The 18,455-nt window shown below is 38.3% G+C and overlaps 1 protein-coding gene across 1 annotated transcript in view; it reads right to left on the bottom strand.

Moving 5' to 3' along the window:
- The window catches only part of LOC108500870 (glutamate receptor ionotropic, delta-2), a gene marked incomplete at its 5' end in the record, with an annotated part of 287,748 nt that overhangs the window by 61,192 nt on the left and 208,101 nt on the right, over positions 1 to 18,455 (bottom strand). The window contains one exon of the mRNA XM_017822214.1: positions 6,132 to 6,298. Within this exon, the coding sequence (XP_017677703.1) occupies positions 6,132 to 6,298 (167 nt within the window). The remainder of the gene's footprint in view (positions 1 to 6,131; positions 6,299 to 18,455) is intronic.

Genomic DNA, 18,455 nt, shown 5'->3' with positions numbered 1-18,455 from the left:
TTTTGATTCTAAGCAAACTACCGAGGCAAAGCCAAGTTGAGCTTTTACTAAGAACTATTCTTAGTATTTATGATCACTGTATTTAATAATGAAAAATCCAATTAGACCATTATTGTCAGTCCCCTGCAGGGACAGGGTATAATCCAAACCTCTTATTTTCTCCGTAGCTGGTAAAAGATTAACTAAGTTAGAGAGTGAGGGGCACTTTATTGGGTTTTCATTAAAAGAAGATTAAAAAAAAAAAAAGAGAGGGGGGAAATCTTCTCAAAGAAAGGGGTACATGGTCCCAAGGACAAAGTAAAAGAAGCCAAAGTAGTCAGGAAGGAAGTTATTTTCCTTATGTCGGAGTCTTTGGACACAAGTGACCTCCAAGACACAATGAAAATTTAAGGAGAGAGAATTAATAGCGAGGAGACAGGAAGAACACATATTTATGGCTCAGGGCAGGAACTTTCTAAGACTCAGGGTTTTGCTGATGAGATGTAAAAAGGACAGGAGAATATCCATACCATTTATTTAAAGCATATGGCTAATGAATTGCTTAGGGGCAGTCTGAAGCACCATGTGATGTCTCTGTTCTTTGCCTCCAAATTTTTGGATGTCTGAAAGTACAACGCTTGCTACTAGTGAGGTATCTTTAATCTGGCCATGAGGAAATCATTCCTTTTCCCCCCTAGGACAGAAAGATGTGACTGGCTTCTCTAGCAGCAGCACAAATTCTTTGTAACTTTTTGTGATGAATGTCAAATACAGTCTGAGGTTTCTGCATAAGCTCTATGGTAGTTGTACCTTCCATACATTATGTCATCACATACCCCACCTCCCACAGTTGACCACCAGGAGGTATGCAACTGCTGCTGCTGCTTTTGTTGGCACACAGACCACTTGAAGTGTCAGTGAGCTTGTGCTTGGCTGAGATGGTGCATTTGCAGAAACACAACTGATGAACAACAAGTAGGAGTCCCACACTGTGCACTCTGAGGGAGACTTTTTTCCTCTCTTTCCTTTTTTTTGGCGTATTATCACTGTTTCCTTCTATTTAAAAGTGAAGTCTTTGGGGCAGAACGCACATGGATACTCTTGGGATGTGAGGAATGCAAAATAACTACGGCTTGATTTTTATGGCTTGGTTTTGGGTGTTGGCAGCTTCTAGTGACTTAAGTGAAAAGCTGGCTGCTGGCCTCTGCTGAGCATGAAATTAGTGTTTCCTCTCCCTCTGGCTCTAGTGTGCTGTGTGGCCAGGACCGTAGAGCAGCGGAAGAGAGTCAGCCAGCAGAGGAGGCAGGGACATGAACGGGACCCGAGTTCTTTGCTGCCACCCCTCCTTGACCTCCACCAAAAGCCAGCCACCAGAAGAGTACCTGAGTCTTTGCTGCAGCACTGTAGGAAGTGCAGACATCCTATGTAATACCATCAAAAGCGTTTGCAATTATATTTATACCTCCCAGGGGTGCAATGGAAGTTTTAAGGTTTAGGGCTGAAAAGAATTCTTAACAGGTGTCAAATTTAGTGTCAGCATAGAGTTCCTTGTGAACCAAATGACACACCCTTTTCAAGCTCTCCTAGGAAATTTGGCAGTTCCTATTATTACAGTCCCTGTCATTACCTTGAAAGAAAAAAACTGACATGCTGCCTGGAGGCTGCTGGTGCTCAGAAGGTTAAGTCTTCATGGGAAAGAAAAGAGGACAGCAATCTACCTGAGCACACCAACCGGCTGCCTAGTGGCAGAGCCAGTTGTGTTTGTTAATGTCTGCAACAACATGAATGAAGTCATCAGGATGCTATGACAGGCCTATCTTTCAAATGTTACCCCGATTATTTTCTATATTATTTATGTTACAGACACACACCTATTTTCAGGATGGACTCGAAGCACCTGTTTTCAGAGAAAGCATTAGGCAGAGAATGGTCACAGGTGCCGTGTGGGACCCCAGCTGGCCACTTTGCCATCCCCATACAGCGAAAATCCAATCTCATTCTGCAGTCAGACCACTCACTGCTGCGCATGTCTTTGAGAACTTTCTTTTTCACATGCAAAAAACCCATCTCTTCTAGATCAGAACAAAGACCAGTTTCATTACAGTGCTTTCGATTGGTTACCCTTCTCCTTCACTAAACTACACCTGCACAAAATTCTTCTCTGAAGGCATATAGATAATGCACTTTGAACAATAAAACTTTTATCATCCAAAAAATTTTGTTCATTCCCAAAATTTTAGATTTTCTCGAGTCTGAAAAGAATAATCCTGAACAAGGTTTCATCTCCTGTGGTATGTCTGGAATCAATTATTTAAAATTCCAGGAAAGGTACATGAAATTTCTAAGTGATATGCATTTTGCCACACTCTCAGCTAATATTTCATTGTAGCCAAACTTGCATTTGTAAGAATAACTCTGATTTTAAATTCAAATACATGAGAGCGCTCATGCTTCTCTCTGAAGGGTATAGTCAATACCTTATACTTGTAAAGTATAAAAACAATAAAAACAATATGAACCCATGCAAGCAAGTGTACCTCAATGACAGCACATTCCTGTATGATACTTGCTTAATTGCATCAATTTAAAATCAAGTATATATTGAACCTTTTGTGTTAATTTAACTGTAGCCTACACTAAGCATTTTCACTTTCTGGTTCCTTGGTAATTGGAGCCTCATTCCGTACTGGTATGACAGCATCCCGTGAAAATACACAGGCACAAGGTGGCAGCGGCGGCTTGAAGCTGGGAGCACGGGCTCTGCACTGTGCTTAGGGCACTGCAGCTTGTGTGCTTCTTCAGTGTGGTGGGTACCAGGCAACCAGGTGGTCATCAGCTGCAGTCCCACATCCCAAACATGGCTATTAGGACCATCACTGCAGCTTTGGTTCCCACTAAGATTTTGGTTGCTTCAGGCTTCTTTTAGCACCTCATAGACTGCCTGGGGTATAAGGGAGCCTGCCATCACCATCAGTTGTGGGAGGAGATTATATCAGGGAATTTAATTTTTGCAATGCCCTGGATGTGTTTTGATGGCACCTCAGCATTTCAAACTGATCTCAGGCTTAATACCTTTCTTAAGTAGCCTAACTGATGGATAAACTCCCATAAAGACTGAATACTTCACAGAGCAGGTGAATATTGTTGCAGTCCCCAAAGGCCACGGCATTTTACACGTGTTAATCCCCTAGAGAAAAACACAGAGCACATCTGAAACATAGAGTGCTTTTGAAAATCCCAAATGCCTAAACTTTACCACAGTGTTACCTTGACTGCAACTCACACCCCATAGCACTGGAGAGAAGGGGTGGGTGTTTACACTTCTCTCTCTCTTTTCCTGTTTCTCTAGGAATCACCTGAATGTTCAGAAAAGGTACTGAAAAGCATTAAACTCGTGCCCATGCTTTCTGTACAGAGAACAAAATTTCCTGTAAGCCTGCCAGACCTTTCACAGCTGCACCCTAGGGATTTAACACTGTGCAGCTTATGAGTTTATATGAAATTTCATAAAAGATAAGACCTCTATTTTCACATAAATACATTTATTTTGGGAAAGATCAAGAAATACCAATATATTCTAAACCAGTTCCCTGCTGCATTAAAGAACGTGAAATATTCAGGAGAACATTTGCTAATCCTATACAATGAAATCTATTTCCCTCTCTATTTAGCATGCAGGCTGCAGCTGCTGAGGGTTGTTCAGCCTTTTCATCAGAAAGAAAAGTAAGGATGATGTGTAATAACCACATGATGTGTAAACTTAAGGAGCAGCATGGAAGGGTGTTTAGAACAAAATGTTGTAAGCTACCTTGTAAGCATGATTTCTCCTTCATATACTTGTTATATGGTGTTTCACTGCTTCAAACTGTAAATTTATATTATGGACATAATTAGAAGTGATATATAATATGCTCTCATCGTACAGAAATAAAAATATAAGCACAGTAGCACATACATTTGCAGAATATATATCTATAAATTCTCCAGTAGGTAGTATACTCAAAGCAAATTCCAGTTTTTCTGTTCAACTATTACTCTTGCTAATGTAATGAGTTACTTTTTCACTAGTGCTAAGTTCTGCCTATCCTTCCAGATCCTCCTGTAGTCCAATATCTGACAAATAATCCCTTTCTTCATCTACCTGAACTCTGATAACTATAGCAGGAAATTGAAAATGAGTGCCTATGATTCCTGAGTCCACCAGGGGACAACATATGACCTCGGGAATTCATTTAAGTCTCCTGTTGCTATAGATTCCCTAAGCATTAAATGGAAATGGCATTTACTTTCCACTGAGAGGTGTTAATAGTTAAATATTGCTTCAAAGATCTTCAGATAAAAAGACCTATATATGTGCAAATTTTTACGCCTCTTCCTGCTTTCCTATAGCTTCGAGATATAATAATACACTGAAAAGCTGAAATTTTCTTATGAAATAAAATTGTACTTGGAAATGTCAGGCCTGCACAGACCAATGATCCAGAAGCTGCTAAAGGCAGTGTATCAGAAGTTGTAATCCAGCCTCTCTGGGTACTGAATACTGCGATGAAGATATTCACTTACCAGAACCAGCCATAACCATTTTCCCCATATACCAAGAACTATAACCAGTATATAAAAATGTCAGGAGCAGTCTCTGAGGGTCAGTTTGGATACATCCACCCTGACTTGGAGAGCAGCAGTGGTGGGCATGAAGAATGCTCATCTGTGTGGGCATGAGCCATGACATGCCATGCCACTTGGCAATTTCACTGTATTTAGTATTAAAGACAAAGACTATAAAACTCCCCAGTGTCTTCAAATTTTTGTACTCAAGCTTACGTGGATAATGCTGTGAAAAGGATGACTTAACACCTTGACAAGCATCTGAGATCTCTAACAGCTGAAAGCATTTCTTAGAAAGATTACAGGAAGAAATTTTACTCCTTTGTTTTGTGTGGAGACCCCAAACAGTTCAATGCCAGAAATTTTAAGTGAAGCCAGCCTGATCATAGCTGGAATATGAAAGTATTAAAGTATTCAGTAAATATTGGCCTCTAATGCTCATTGTAAGATACAAAGTATATATATGTTTCATTGAAATTAAATTTTTCTATGATCCTGTGGACTTTTTTATGTTACTGCTATGCTAGCACAAAATTCAGCCATATCGCTCCCAGCATAGAACAGATTCAAAGAATTCACGTCTTCTCTGTTCATTCAGCATGTGTAAGCAGAGAGTGATTCCTCTGAATCTGCATACTGTTACTTACCAGTTACTTTTCCCCCAGTTCACTCTGTGGACTGAAGACAAAGGCAATAGTCCAAAGGAAGCTTATTTGTATCTTTACATGGCAACCACGCAGAAGAAATTCTATCACAGCAATTGTAAAATTTTGTTAAATGCATCTAATGCAAACCAATATAAACCAGATTGAGAGACCAGATTCAGAATGAAAAAGGCTCATGAGATTAGCCCATGTCTTCTCCTAAATGCCAGACTGCAGATACTACACTTTTAAAAAGTTTGCTTGTTTTTTCATATTTCACACACATCCTGATTTAGCAATCAATACTATAGTGAAACACAAATACTTCAAAGGCACAATACATGCAATTAAGTTAGTATTTCTGGTCTTAATAGAAACACAGTACCAGTATCATCTGTGGAGATGTCACTTTTGTAGCCCAACAGATCGATTTGTGTTGGGATAAGCATTTATGCTTTTGGGTACTAATAGGTGTCTTTCCACCAAAACATCAAATGTTTTTATTCATCTCCCTTGAGTTCTGCACATGAGGGTGCAAATTTACTTTTTTTTTCTTTAAGAAATGGCTTCTCTAACAGGAAGGTTTGAGTTATGGTGACTTTCTATGACAAATAAATCAACTCTTTCCTCATTTTCCTGCTAACGAAGTTCAGTTTCTCTCATTAATGTTTTTCAAAAGAAACAAGGACAATTCAAATAACAGCAACATGAAGTGTTTTTAATGCAGTTTCTAGAAAAGTGAATAATTCAATGTCTCAGAGAAAATGAATGTCTATGTAAAACATGAAGTGGACTACAAATACAAGGTGTTTCTCCTTCACTGAAAATTAAATTAAATTCTCTTGGCCCAGAGCCAAGAGAAACTTTCTCTCAGGACCTACTCCTCTTACTCCAAACCCTTACCTTTGTGAGAAAGCATCTCGGTAGGGGCTGCCATGCTGCAGTGCGATCCCATATCCTCTGTCCGCAACAGTGTTCCCGACTGTGTAAAAAGAGCACTCTGCATCGTTGATGGCAACGTACTCCAGCACTGCTGCATCCCAGACAAAGGCATAGTTTCCGTATTTCACCTGCAGTAAACAGAGGAAAAGCTCAGACTACGGACTGTGAAGTCCAAAAGGAGGCCAGTGCGCCTGAAAACGTGACGGTTTCAGCACAGTCTGTTCTTTAAGGAAAGGGAAGTTTGGGTGCCCAGCTGCTGCCAGCAGAAAAAGTCGCACAGTCACTGGTGCCATGAAGTGCTTTGGCAGAGCACCTCACCTGAAACGGAAGAAAAGTGACATGATAACAACGTGCCATCAGTGAAACAGCGCAGTGGAGGAAATCTGTGGACTGTGGAATCTGTTTCCTCTTCAGGGAACAAAGGAAACATCAGGGTCCCTCCATCAATGCTAACTTCCACATGAAACCCCCCACTGATTTTTCTTTGAGCCTTAAAAACAACTATTTAGATGGAAGGGAGGTATTCAGTTATTCACACTGGGAGGGTAGGCATGGCTATCCAGACGGTTAGCCATGGTCCACATTTCAGACGTGCTTCAAGTTGTGACAGACTTCATGAACACCCATTTGTCTTATGGATTCTGTGGGCAACATCACGCCAACTAGATTTTTGGGGAATTATTATTCTTGGCATGAAGTGTTTTCTCATGTTTTCAAAGACTTTCATAGAGCAAGATCATGTAAACCATTTAAACTGTTTGACTAAGATAAATCCAAAGCTTTTAAAGTAACATTTTCCTATCCATTCACATTTGAAACAAATCCAATTTTTTTTTAATTTAAATATATGTGATGTATACAAAATTTCAGCATTTATTCAGAAACAAGACTTTAAAAACAGAAATTCAGTCTAAACAAATAGTTCTCCATTTCAGTGAATTTCTGCTTTACAGTCAACTCATGTTTTTCTGAAAAGATAACTATCTCTAGCTGCTCTACCAGATCCAGATCTTTTATGAGTTTTCTGTTTTGTTGGTCTCTGTGTCAGACCTGAAGAATCACATTGCTTTTTTCCTGACCCTCTGCTTGGCTTCACTCAGTGCTTTCCCTATGCTGTATTAGCCAACTAAACTGTAAAACTAGGCTGAAGCCATTGACTTTTTACATCTAATGGGAATAAATACGTGACAGCTAAGTGAAAAGTAAACAAAACACAAAAAGGCCATGTGGGGCCAGGCAATCCAGAGAGAATTCAAAACCAAGTCAGCATATCAAAGTAAGCAATGTCAGTACATCATTTAGATTAGGCTTTGACAATGTAGATTATGTTTTTAAAGACTGTTTACATATAAAAGTTACTGAAGCAAGCCACACCGTCTGCTTGCTCACAAGATGTAGTGCACAAGGAACGATTGCTTTTGGGACACATTGCTTTTTACTGCAGGCCTGGCAAGGGAATATTTCCTATTTCCATCTGTAGGCATGGTAGGGGGAGGATTTGTGCAGATTTTGGAGCAGAAAGGGAGCCATATTATCTGTGGACTCCACACGACTTGTAGGATAAAGAAAATTCTTTTCAGAGTGCAGACACACACTGGATTGGGTCATTTTTAATCTTCGGGCTCTGAAAAGAGTCAAGAAGGGTTTTTCTTTCCTCCCTGTGGAGGTTTAGGTCTATCTAAACAGCCAGGGAATAGGGGATAAAAGTGAATTTGCAGTTAACAAACAATACAACTTGTATGCTTGTCTTACAGGCACTGCCACTCACAGAGCTCTTCCTAGCATGGGTTATTCTGATCTTCCTACAGCCACCACTTGACTAGGAAATAGCATGACTGAGAAAAAAGCCCTTCCTAGGAGAATTTAAAAGGATAATGACTCAGCCTGAAAAAGGATCATGATGTGCAGAGAACAAGGAAGGGAAATAGGAGACAAAAGCAGAAGATCAGAAATGGGGAAATGAATCCTGAAAAGGATCAGATGGACTTTCTGAACAAAAGAATTAAGGAAAAGTGGGGTTCAAAAAACAAGCAATTTTACATGTGGAAGATAACCTTTGAGGTGGTGGAAAGAGCAGAGGGTTATGTTTTGACACCTGCTTTTGTCCTAACCCACACTTTTAACATCCTAGTGTATTGAATTCACCTAAGTGCTTGTAAAGAGACTTATCAGCTGCTCAGCTGGTCAGGAAAAATTCTCTTGATTTGGCTGCCTTGCTGTAAAACAACTCACAATGAGAATATATAAAAGTGGTAAAAGCACTTACTGTCAATAATATCTGTGATGAAGTGGTATATATAAGATCCTTAGAGTAGACCTGATAATATCACAGTTCAGGTTCCCACAAAGATATTACTTTTCATAGATAAGATCACAGTAAGTCTCAGTTAAAGTGCATGGGGCACGAAAGAGATTGAAGAGTTAGAAGGGATCATTCCAGTCATCTACCTTCAACACATGGTCGCTCCATGCATTAAAATACATACTTTTAAGCATTTTTGCCTTATTCCTTTACAAATCTAAGGAATTCAAATCCATGGAACAAACCTAAATTTGTAATCCTTGTAATGCTTGTAATCCCCCTCTTTATGGAACTACTTCTTGGTCTAACATTTTTTTGTTGCTAATCAATGTATTTCTTTTTATTACTTATTTTTTTAATAACTTTCTTACATCATTCCTAGGTATTTTTATTTTTGCAGCTCTAAATACTCACATTTTGGCGCTGACACCTTTCAGTTATTGATGGATCTTTCTGTTACTTAGCTGGGCTGGATATAGCTTTCTTTAATCTTTCCTTGCAAATATCTATCAGTTCGATCCTCCCATTAGCAGTGACACTATTTTTGAACTGTCTCCAATTCTCAATTTTTAAGTATGGGAAAAACACCTGTCTCACTAAGAGAGAATCATTTATCTGGCAGCTCTGGAGGTATGTGATTTCCTTTTTAGTATACTCTTCTGAGAATCACAGTCTAAACTGTCTGCCCATGGATCTTTCACACAGCTTAAAAGAGGTTTTAGGTTAAAGAATTAAGAATAAAGTTTTGCTAGAGTATAGCATATCTGGAACACTGCTGATATTTCACAGTTTTACGCCTACAAATGAGTAGCTATACTGTGAGAAGGGGGGATGATGCTTTCTGCAAAATCACAAAGGAATTCTGGAACAAAATGTCAATCAAAACTTACGTCCTTCTCTCTCTCCCTCTTAATATGGGAAGCACATATTTTGCAGTTTTCCAATAGCTATGCTGAAGACTTCTACTTTGGGCCAGCAAAAATTCCAGCTCTGCATTATGAGAAGAAGTCAAGGAGCTTACATTCAGTCAATTATGGGGGCTAAATGAAAGCAAAATCTCCTTGGAGAAACAGTTCCTTGTAATACCTGTAACTCACTACTCTAAGAACTGCATTCCTGATTCTACATTTTCTCATCATTATATTGGCATTTTGTGTAGAGGTAATAACATTTCAGGACGGTGGCAAATCTGAATGCTGTTCACATATGACCATACAGCCCAGGATCACCAGGGGAGCATTTGCAGGAGGAGGGCATATTATCATTCAGCAGGAATCCCAGCTTTCCAGTCCACCAGGGCATGGAGAACTGACACTTTGGTCTCCTTCCCTGTGGCATCCCGCCTGTCAGTGTGGCAGAGCTAAAAAGATTTTTTGAGTATCTGATAACTACTGTCACAGGGGAAAAAAAAAATCCAGGCAAAATTGAACCTTAGTTGTTCATCAGGGTATTTTGAACTCATGCACTACACTGGTCTCATTAAGTGAAACAGGGAGGTATGGTACTATACAGAAATGCTTGGTTTCACTTCATGGTTCTGTGAGCAATTTTGAAGGAGTTCCTGTAAAAAGAGTTGTTACACAGAATAAGGATCATCAGCACATAGATGTTAAAACTATTTCTATAAGGCTGTTATATTTCTATTTTCTATCACTGAATATTTATAAAATTTTAATTTGCTGGAGTCCTGTCTGTAGATATTAGTTAAAATTTATCTTTGGTGATTCCACCAAAAACTAGTTGAGTTATACAAGAAAAACATTTAAAGCCATTAAACTGTTGCATATCCACGTATTTTATGCCAACACGGATGTGGGTAGTATTTCATCTTGCAGCTAACCCATTCATGCAGAGTAGGCTGAATAATGTATTTGTGTACAATTCTGGCATTCTAAAAGCACATTTCTAGGTCTAGCAAATGATAAATTTCACAAAAAATAATTGTAAATAAACAGAAACAAATTACTGCAATTTTTCATACTTAAATTCTTGGATAGTATCTTTTCTGTATTTTAAATTCTGCTATAAAAGAAATACAAAGAATCCTCACAAAAGAAAAAAATTACACAATAAATTTCAGGTTAAAAAGAGCTGGCAGTTATTTTTCCTGCAGAACTCCTTTAAATATTTCATGGTATATAAAATGTATTAACTGTTATAAAAACAACAGAACTTTTAAGGCCAGGGAAATCTCAAGTTTCAACTGATTGAAATGATAATAATTTTTTGGAAGAAAATCTGAAGATTATTAGATAATGCTGATGAAGCCCATGTTCTGAACATCCTGTGCCTATAGCCTGGAGACACAGTGATGATGCTTTTTCTACTCCTTCCCATCACGAGTCAGGTGCCATCCTTCCTCTCCAGCTGCTGTACACCTTTCACCTGCTCCATACAGCAGTTTGAGGGTCATGTTCTCCAATACAGACCATTCCATTGCACTAACTCCCCAGGGGAAAAAAACACCATTGAATGCTGCTAGCATGCCCACCAGTGAGGACCTGAGACTTGGGTAAATATAAATACATAAATTAATTTTTTGACATATTCTTTGCATGTTCAGCAAGAGTGCTGTAACTACAGCCTGCAGAGGGCTGTGCTCCATTCTACAGAACAGCCTTACCAAGGATGCCATTACATGAGGAATGAAGAAGAGGGAAGAAAATTGAATGAACTTTTGAAAATATATGAGAGCTAATATACATAACATGAATATCATAATCCAAAATGGGAAAAGGCAAAGATACAATTGGTGGTGGAAGCTTAAATCTAGATTTTCATGTTGTCAGATGTTGGCAAACAGCTTGATGGCATTCACAAGAGAGGTTTTCTTCAGCAGAAAGAAAAGGGAAACACTTTGATCTCCATAATCCATTTCCAAGAGGCCAATGAAGTTGCTGTTTATGGACTGAAGCAGAAGTCAGATCTTCTGGCTTCAGAGAAATTCTCATTTGCTAATTTGTTTTCCTCAGGGGACAAAGGTTTCAAGTCTTGGTTTTTTTCACAAAGGGTATAAATTTAGCTAATTTCCATTTGGATCTCAGTGAAATAAAATCTCACATTTCAGCTTCATTGAATAGATCCCACTAATTCACAGTTCTCGCAAAAGTAATCTTTCTGTACACCCAAAGTACAATGTTGGAGCTTCTTGCCCCACACTCCCTTGCAGTCCAGCACATGTGGCTTATCTGCATAACTTAAGAGTGAAATGCAGTCATGCACTCAGAGAATCTGAATCTGAATCTGACCAACAGCTCTCTGCAGTGCATGACAGGAGCTGGATTCCCATGGTGGTATTAGAGCACAGAATAAAAATGCATATATATATAGAAAACTCTTCTCAGTCATCCAGACAAGCAGTTAATTAAATAATAATAATCCCCCCTCCCCCCTTTAGGATGTCATTTTGCAGAGCCTACAGAAAGTTATTTAAATTCAAGGGGCACTACTTGACAAACATTGAAAGTTATTCTTTGTACTTATTCAAACAGAAAAGTGTGGAATAGTTTCTAAAAGCATTATTGAGCTAGTGCCCAGGAGCGAACAGCAGCAGGAAATGAAACACCGGGAAGCTTAGGGGAAGAAAGAAGAGGTTAGAAATCCCAGCCTCATCTCCTCTTCAGTATGAAGTTTATCTTACATTACATTGTCATATCAGCTTGAATGGCATGTCTATTTGCTCCACATAAAACTTAATCAGGAAAAGCATTAATTCCTCATATGCAACCTGCCATCAACTTCTTGAGAGAAGTCTTATGATCACATGTTCACTTGTTACGCCGGGCAGACCTTGAATAATTTGTCCAGAATAAGAATTACCCAGGTATGAGAGCTTTGTAATGAGAGGGCACCTCCGTGTCAGAATTTTCCCAGTGCTCAGCATTTTGCCATTGCAATTAAATGGATCTTGGAAGTTACAAGACAGGAAAGAACAAGCAGAGCAAAACAGTGGAGACCAATCGAAGGTGCACTTCTGAGGGTGGCGGGAGAATGAAACCAGCTGCTTCTTCAGGTGATCACAGCAAAGTGCTAAAAAAAGCAGCAGACCATAATGATCACTGACATGCAGCCGAACCAGAGGTTCTCTACCACAAACATTAATTTCATATAGAAGAGGAACAGGAGGCAAAAAAAAAAAAAAACCACCTGAAAAAAAGTCTCAGCAAAGCAGACCTTTGAAAGGTAAGGAAGCATTTTTTTATGCCAGGTTCTCATTTATTTTATGACAACTAAGTGCTTCAGATAGTAATGCGTACTATTTTAAGGGTATCACTAGTGAAGCTCATATACAGAAATTATATGAAAGCACTTCATGTTCCTCAGAAAATCAGATCTGTGGTAACCAAGTGGTAGTGTCTATAATGAGGCGAATTTAAACTAAATGTTGATAAAGTGAGTTCCCTCTTATGACAAATTTTTGTGGCAGTTAATTCTCAGTAAAAGAACATTTAAATGAGGAAATGTACATGGATCAATACTCTACAATTGGGTGAAAAAGTAAAATTTTGTGGATTAAACTACCATGAAAAAGTTTAACACAGAATTTAGAGAAGTATCCCTCGTTAAATTAAATCAATCCAGTATGACACTCACTGAAGGGTTCTTGTTCCATTCTTTAGAATAAAAGCAGAGTCAATCTAACTACAATTCTTGGGCGTCATTCCTTACTCAAAGACACACTTACTGAATACCAACTGCAAGGATCAGAAAATCATTAAAAGTCAAAAAACTACTCATCAAAACCATTCATCATCTGAAAAAGAACTTTAACCACAAGAAAAGTCTTTGCAAAACTACCAGTGATACTGAAAAATCCTTCAGTAAAAGCTCATTGGAAATAATAGTTTCATTTTAGAAATTTGCTTTAAAGAAACTGACTTATCTTTCAGTTTTTTATATTCCTTGTACATGAGCCCCGACTTTCATAGTGGTAATAGGATTCAGGATGTCCCACTACTCACACAAAAGAATTTAACTATCTTCTTTTGAACCATTGTACTCTTCTCTTTTTGATAAGCATCTCCTGCCCAGGTTTGTGTGGAGCAGATTGGTACAGCAAATCTAGACCCAGTATCCTGAAGCTCCACAAGAAATGGTTCCCAGCCCCTCTTTTTTTCCCCCTCTGAGATTACACTGCACAACAATTTAGTATGCTTCCCCTCAATCTGATACCTTGTAGGAGACAAGAAACACTAACTGCTGGTAACTTGCACCAACCTGGGCTGGGGCATGAAGGAACAGGTTTGGATCAGGAGGCTCAGTGCTTCCACATCAGTTTGCTTTCATGTAGACTATGGTGGTCTCAAAATCTGCTTCTTCCTCTGGAAAACCTGCATGAAACCACCTATCATCTTTAGCAGTGAATCTTTGCCTTAAGTGCAGTAGTGTGTTTGAAACTGAGATTTGTCACAACTCCCTCAAGTTTTGGCCTTTCAGTGACACCTGGCATCCCCTTTCCCTGAGAGTTCAATAAGGGATATGACAGGGTGGTTCTAAGTATTTCTTTCAGAAGACTGTAAGTTCAGGTTTCTGCACAGACTGGTGCTGTGGACTGTTTCCATCAAAGCACTCTGGAGAAGCTCCACACAGGTACTTCTGGTCTACGGTATCTGCAGCGAAAGAAACCATTTTAAGCCTGATCAGGTCTTCTACAGGCAGGTCAGTCTCTCCTGACCATGCAGCCCAGATGGCTGATGCTGCACCAATAAACACTCCTGTATCCTCAGGTCTTCTGCAGTTTAGGACCCATGGAAAACATAGGAGCTGTGGGAGGGGGAAGAAGACCAGTGCAGTCTCAGTTTTTACTCAGTTCAGACTGCCTTCTTGCTATCACCATGCAGACAATTGAGATCACACAATAGAACAAATTGTCACATAAAGTACCTGTAAGTCTTAAAACCCAGCTTCTCTCTGCTGCTGCCTTCCTTGCAGCAAGCTTACTTGAGCTCATTTTGTGCTCACAAACTAGGAAGTCAAATTCCTTGTGTAAAACAGCTAATACAGAGCCTACTGTTACAGTCATTCTCAATGCACAGCTAAGACTGTCAGGCAGAGCAAGTCCAGGTAAAGGAGCAGGCACTCAAGTTCTACATGTACAAAGGTAAATAAAGACATAAACAAGTATCCAGAAGGAATTTCAAGTTCAGACAGCACCCAAAACAGTGTAACATGCATCTGGGTACTTTCATGTCCAACTAAGGATTTTATATGTTTACTGTAACTCTAATTTCAGGTGATAGCTGGACTTCTGCATCCTTATAGAGTGAAATACTTACAGCCTTTGCCTTCAAGTGTACACAGACTAGTTAATCTCTGGCTACAGTCTGCACAGGCATTTTCACTTATCCAAGGCTGTAACATTCATTTTGCACACCTTTGTAAATAAAAATGAAGTGGAGGTCACAGAGTCCTATTATATTTGCTTCTAATTCATCCTGACCTGCCCACACCACAGCTCAAATGGCAGAATTCAGTTTACAGTTGACAGAACTGAGAAACGGCCACCAAACATCAACTAAAAAAGAATAAATTATTATTGTAAACCAGTCACTTGTGCTGGAGGAGTCATTCAGCACTCATATTTTTCATGAAAGATTTCTCATCCCTTCTTTCTCCTGAAGCAGGAATCAACAGAAATTCGTGGGCAGTACACTTGACACAAACTCAATAGAGGTAATGTTAAACACAAAAATTTTGCTTGATGAAGGTGATAAATTGAGCTGGATAGAAACTAGCTACATTTCTGCACAAGGAATCTGAAGATTTTGAATTAAGGAAAAGTATCACAAATTTTGAGACCACAACTAGTAAAGAAAATCCAAACTGGAGAATATTTTATTCCAAAAAGTTGACTTCAACCTGAATTACTTTCTCTGCAATGGATTAATATTTAAAAATTAAAAAAAATATTTTGATCAAAAAGAGGTAATAATTCAATACAGAAATACACTATGAAGACATTTTGACAATTTTAGTGCCTTTAAAGCTAAACAGTGTTTTATAAAAATACTTCCATCATTACACAGCTTCAGTTTCAATTACTCTAATATTTCATAACTAATATTCAGTTATTCTAATGACAACCCACTCTGGTTTACTTATGTTTGTAGGTATCTTATAAAAATCTAAATATATAAAAATAGAATCATTAATACAATAAGCAATCGTATTTCCAACTTCACTCTAGATTTCCCACAAGTCTAATAAATTATGGAAACTTATGTCTCTTTATGTGTTGCTCCAGCCTCTCAGATTCAAACTTGGATAAAATACATGCAGAAATCTGATTATATCATAAACAAGAATAGTTCTGTAGTAAACATACAATGCAATTAATTAGTCACCCAATCTTATTTATTTTCTTAATTTGAGTTTGATGCCTATACCCTGTGTCACTGGTGTTCTTTTCAAAAATATAATACAATTGGGTTAAAATCAAGTACTTGTTCTAGCCTTACCACATTAATAAAAATGCTGAGGCATCTTTGAGATGAGTAATGAGAAAAGTGGAGTTAAAATATTTATGGAATGTAAACAATTTTAATCATGAAGATACAATGCAATCAGCTGATTTGCCTTCTCAAAATGAAGTAGCATTTCACCTAGAATTAGAACATCAACTGAGATTTTCTCAGTTAGACAATGCACTTGCAAATCAGGTATTTGTACATGCAGTGTGGACAGCTAAGTGCTCAGCTAATCATGTACATCAGTAAACATCTTATCGAGTGAATGAAATAATTTCATTAGTTAACACCAAACAACGGGAAAGGAAAATACAATAGCATCATAAAATCCATATTCTAGCACTTCATTCAATGTGTAGCAGGTATCACCTACCATCTGTGTGGGGATGGCTTGACGAAGGCCGCTACCTTGTTAGGAAATGTACTCTCATTCAGTGTTGTGTTATTTATTTTCCTGAAAAACAGACTGGACCTTGTCTATGTAAAGAATGAATATCTAAGTTGATGTTGCTCGTTAGTTACATTTATATCATTACCCAACTTAAAAATAACTTCTCTTACAGGACTCTACCATGAGAGGGATAGTACGTTGAACACATATATACTAAAAGTGGGGAAGAACTGCAGTTTTTCTCTGGCTTTCAAAAAATTAGAGAGAAGCTGGGGTACTTCATTGCACCTGGGAACATGTGAGCTGCCAGCACAGTAGCAAGGGTGGAGAAAGGCCTTAACTGACTGCCAGAGCAGAAAAATAATATTTTTTTCTATCCAGGTCTATATTATTGGCACACACTTCTTGTTCCTTCAGTATGGATTTTTAAATGGAAAACAATGAACACAATTTTCTTCTTCACTTGTTAAGGGAGATTATAAGGGATGCAACACAACTTCTGACACATTGGTGATGTATGCCTGACCAAGTTTTCAGGAAAAGTGCTGTATGCCTGCATCTGCACACACAGCCCACACAAACAGCTTTGCAGCGGTGCAGTGCTCTGTGTGTAGATACAGCTCCTTTCTGTGTTTAGTTATATTAAAACATTATACACAATGCAACTGCACACACATGGGCTCTTCTTCTGAAAATATGATCCCTTAAGACACAAATGGAAAACATATTTCCTATGAATGGACATCTATGTCAAGTCCAATATAGCATCATTGTTGTTACACCATTCATGTTAAATTTTAGAAAAAGTTTAATTCACAAGAGGTACACAAGAAAGCAGAGTAAATACAATGCCAGAAAAATATATCCTCCTTTATCTTATGTATGACATATCTATGAAGAACATATTTTATTGTAGCTGAAGAAGATAAAACCACAATTATATTTTCTCTTGTCTCTTTTAAAACTTCCTTTTAGTTGTGCTTATTCTTTTTGTTATATTTCAATTTATTTGGAGCTGAATAATGCAAGTCCAATGGGAATCTAAGGCCCAGTACAGGCATTTACACTTGTCATCTAGTGAATAATTAATAGTCAGTTCAGTGGTCTTACTCTGTACCTACGTAGGGCACACATCAGACATTAGGTCTAGCAATGTATGAGCTGAATGAACTGAGAGATAAATCACAGACTGTAAAAATATGGCAACAGCATAATAAAAAATAAAGAAATCTACAAATTGAGAACAATATGATAAAGATGAGATCAAGACTGCAGTCACATAATGTACATAAAACTTGTCATGGGGTGTTAGGAAAACCTCATAGCTTACAGATTGTATAGAGTAGTAATAAATACAACATACTGAAAGCTGTATAGAATGTGTGCAATATAAATCCTGAAAGGATACAATACCATTTGACACAGTATCTGTCAAAAAGTGTACTATGTAAAACTCCATGGGGACTGAAGACACTCCATCAGGCCTAGCACTAGCATTAGAAAGAAATTAAAAAAAAAACCTTCTGCAAATTTCTCTGCTATTGGATGTGATTTGCCTTCGTTCAGCTAGGAATGGATCTGGATGTTATACAATGTTATGTAAAGTAATTCTTGTTGTCATGAGATTTTCCCTTCACGTAATTCTGCTCATGAGGTCTGGAAAAGTTAAGTCAGCTCCTAAATTGGTGGATGGAAATACGAATTGAGGCAAAGTCTACCACTGACTGCTTTCAATGGATGCCAAATTTGAGCTAATGATTTCTCATGTTGGATGTAGGGAGAAATTACCTCTGAAGGTATGAGAAAGGGTGTGATAGATATGAGGCAGGGAAAACATCTGATGGGATGTTCTAGGAAGGTGGGAAGACAGCTGCTGAGAGGCTGAATAGGGAGATTCAAGATCTTGAAAAATGGGATGCCAGTTTGGGAAGGGAGAGGTACAGCAAGAAGCGTAGTAAAATCCATCAGATACAAAGAATTTATGTGATCTTTAGCTATATGCTTGGCTGATGCTTCCACTCCACAAAATCACTGTAGTGTCTGATAATGTGAAGAGGCTCTCACCACCACAGGAGAGGATGTATTCAGAAGTATGATTCTCTAAATCAAGATCACTATTGGTATCT

This window comes from Lepidothrix coronata, unplaced genomic scaffold, assembly GCF_001604755.1.
Source record: "Lepidothrix coronata isolate B3197 unplaced genomic scaffold, Lepidothrix_coronata-1.0 Scaffold96, whole genome shotgun sequence".
NCBI classification, from domain to species: Eukaryota; Metazoa; Chordata; class Aves; order Passeriformes; family Pipridae; genus Lepidothrix; species Lepidothrix coronata.
The sequence above is the reverse complement of the archived record's forward strand: the minus strand, read 5'-3'. Positions and strand labels throughout refer to the sequence as shown.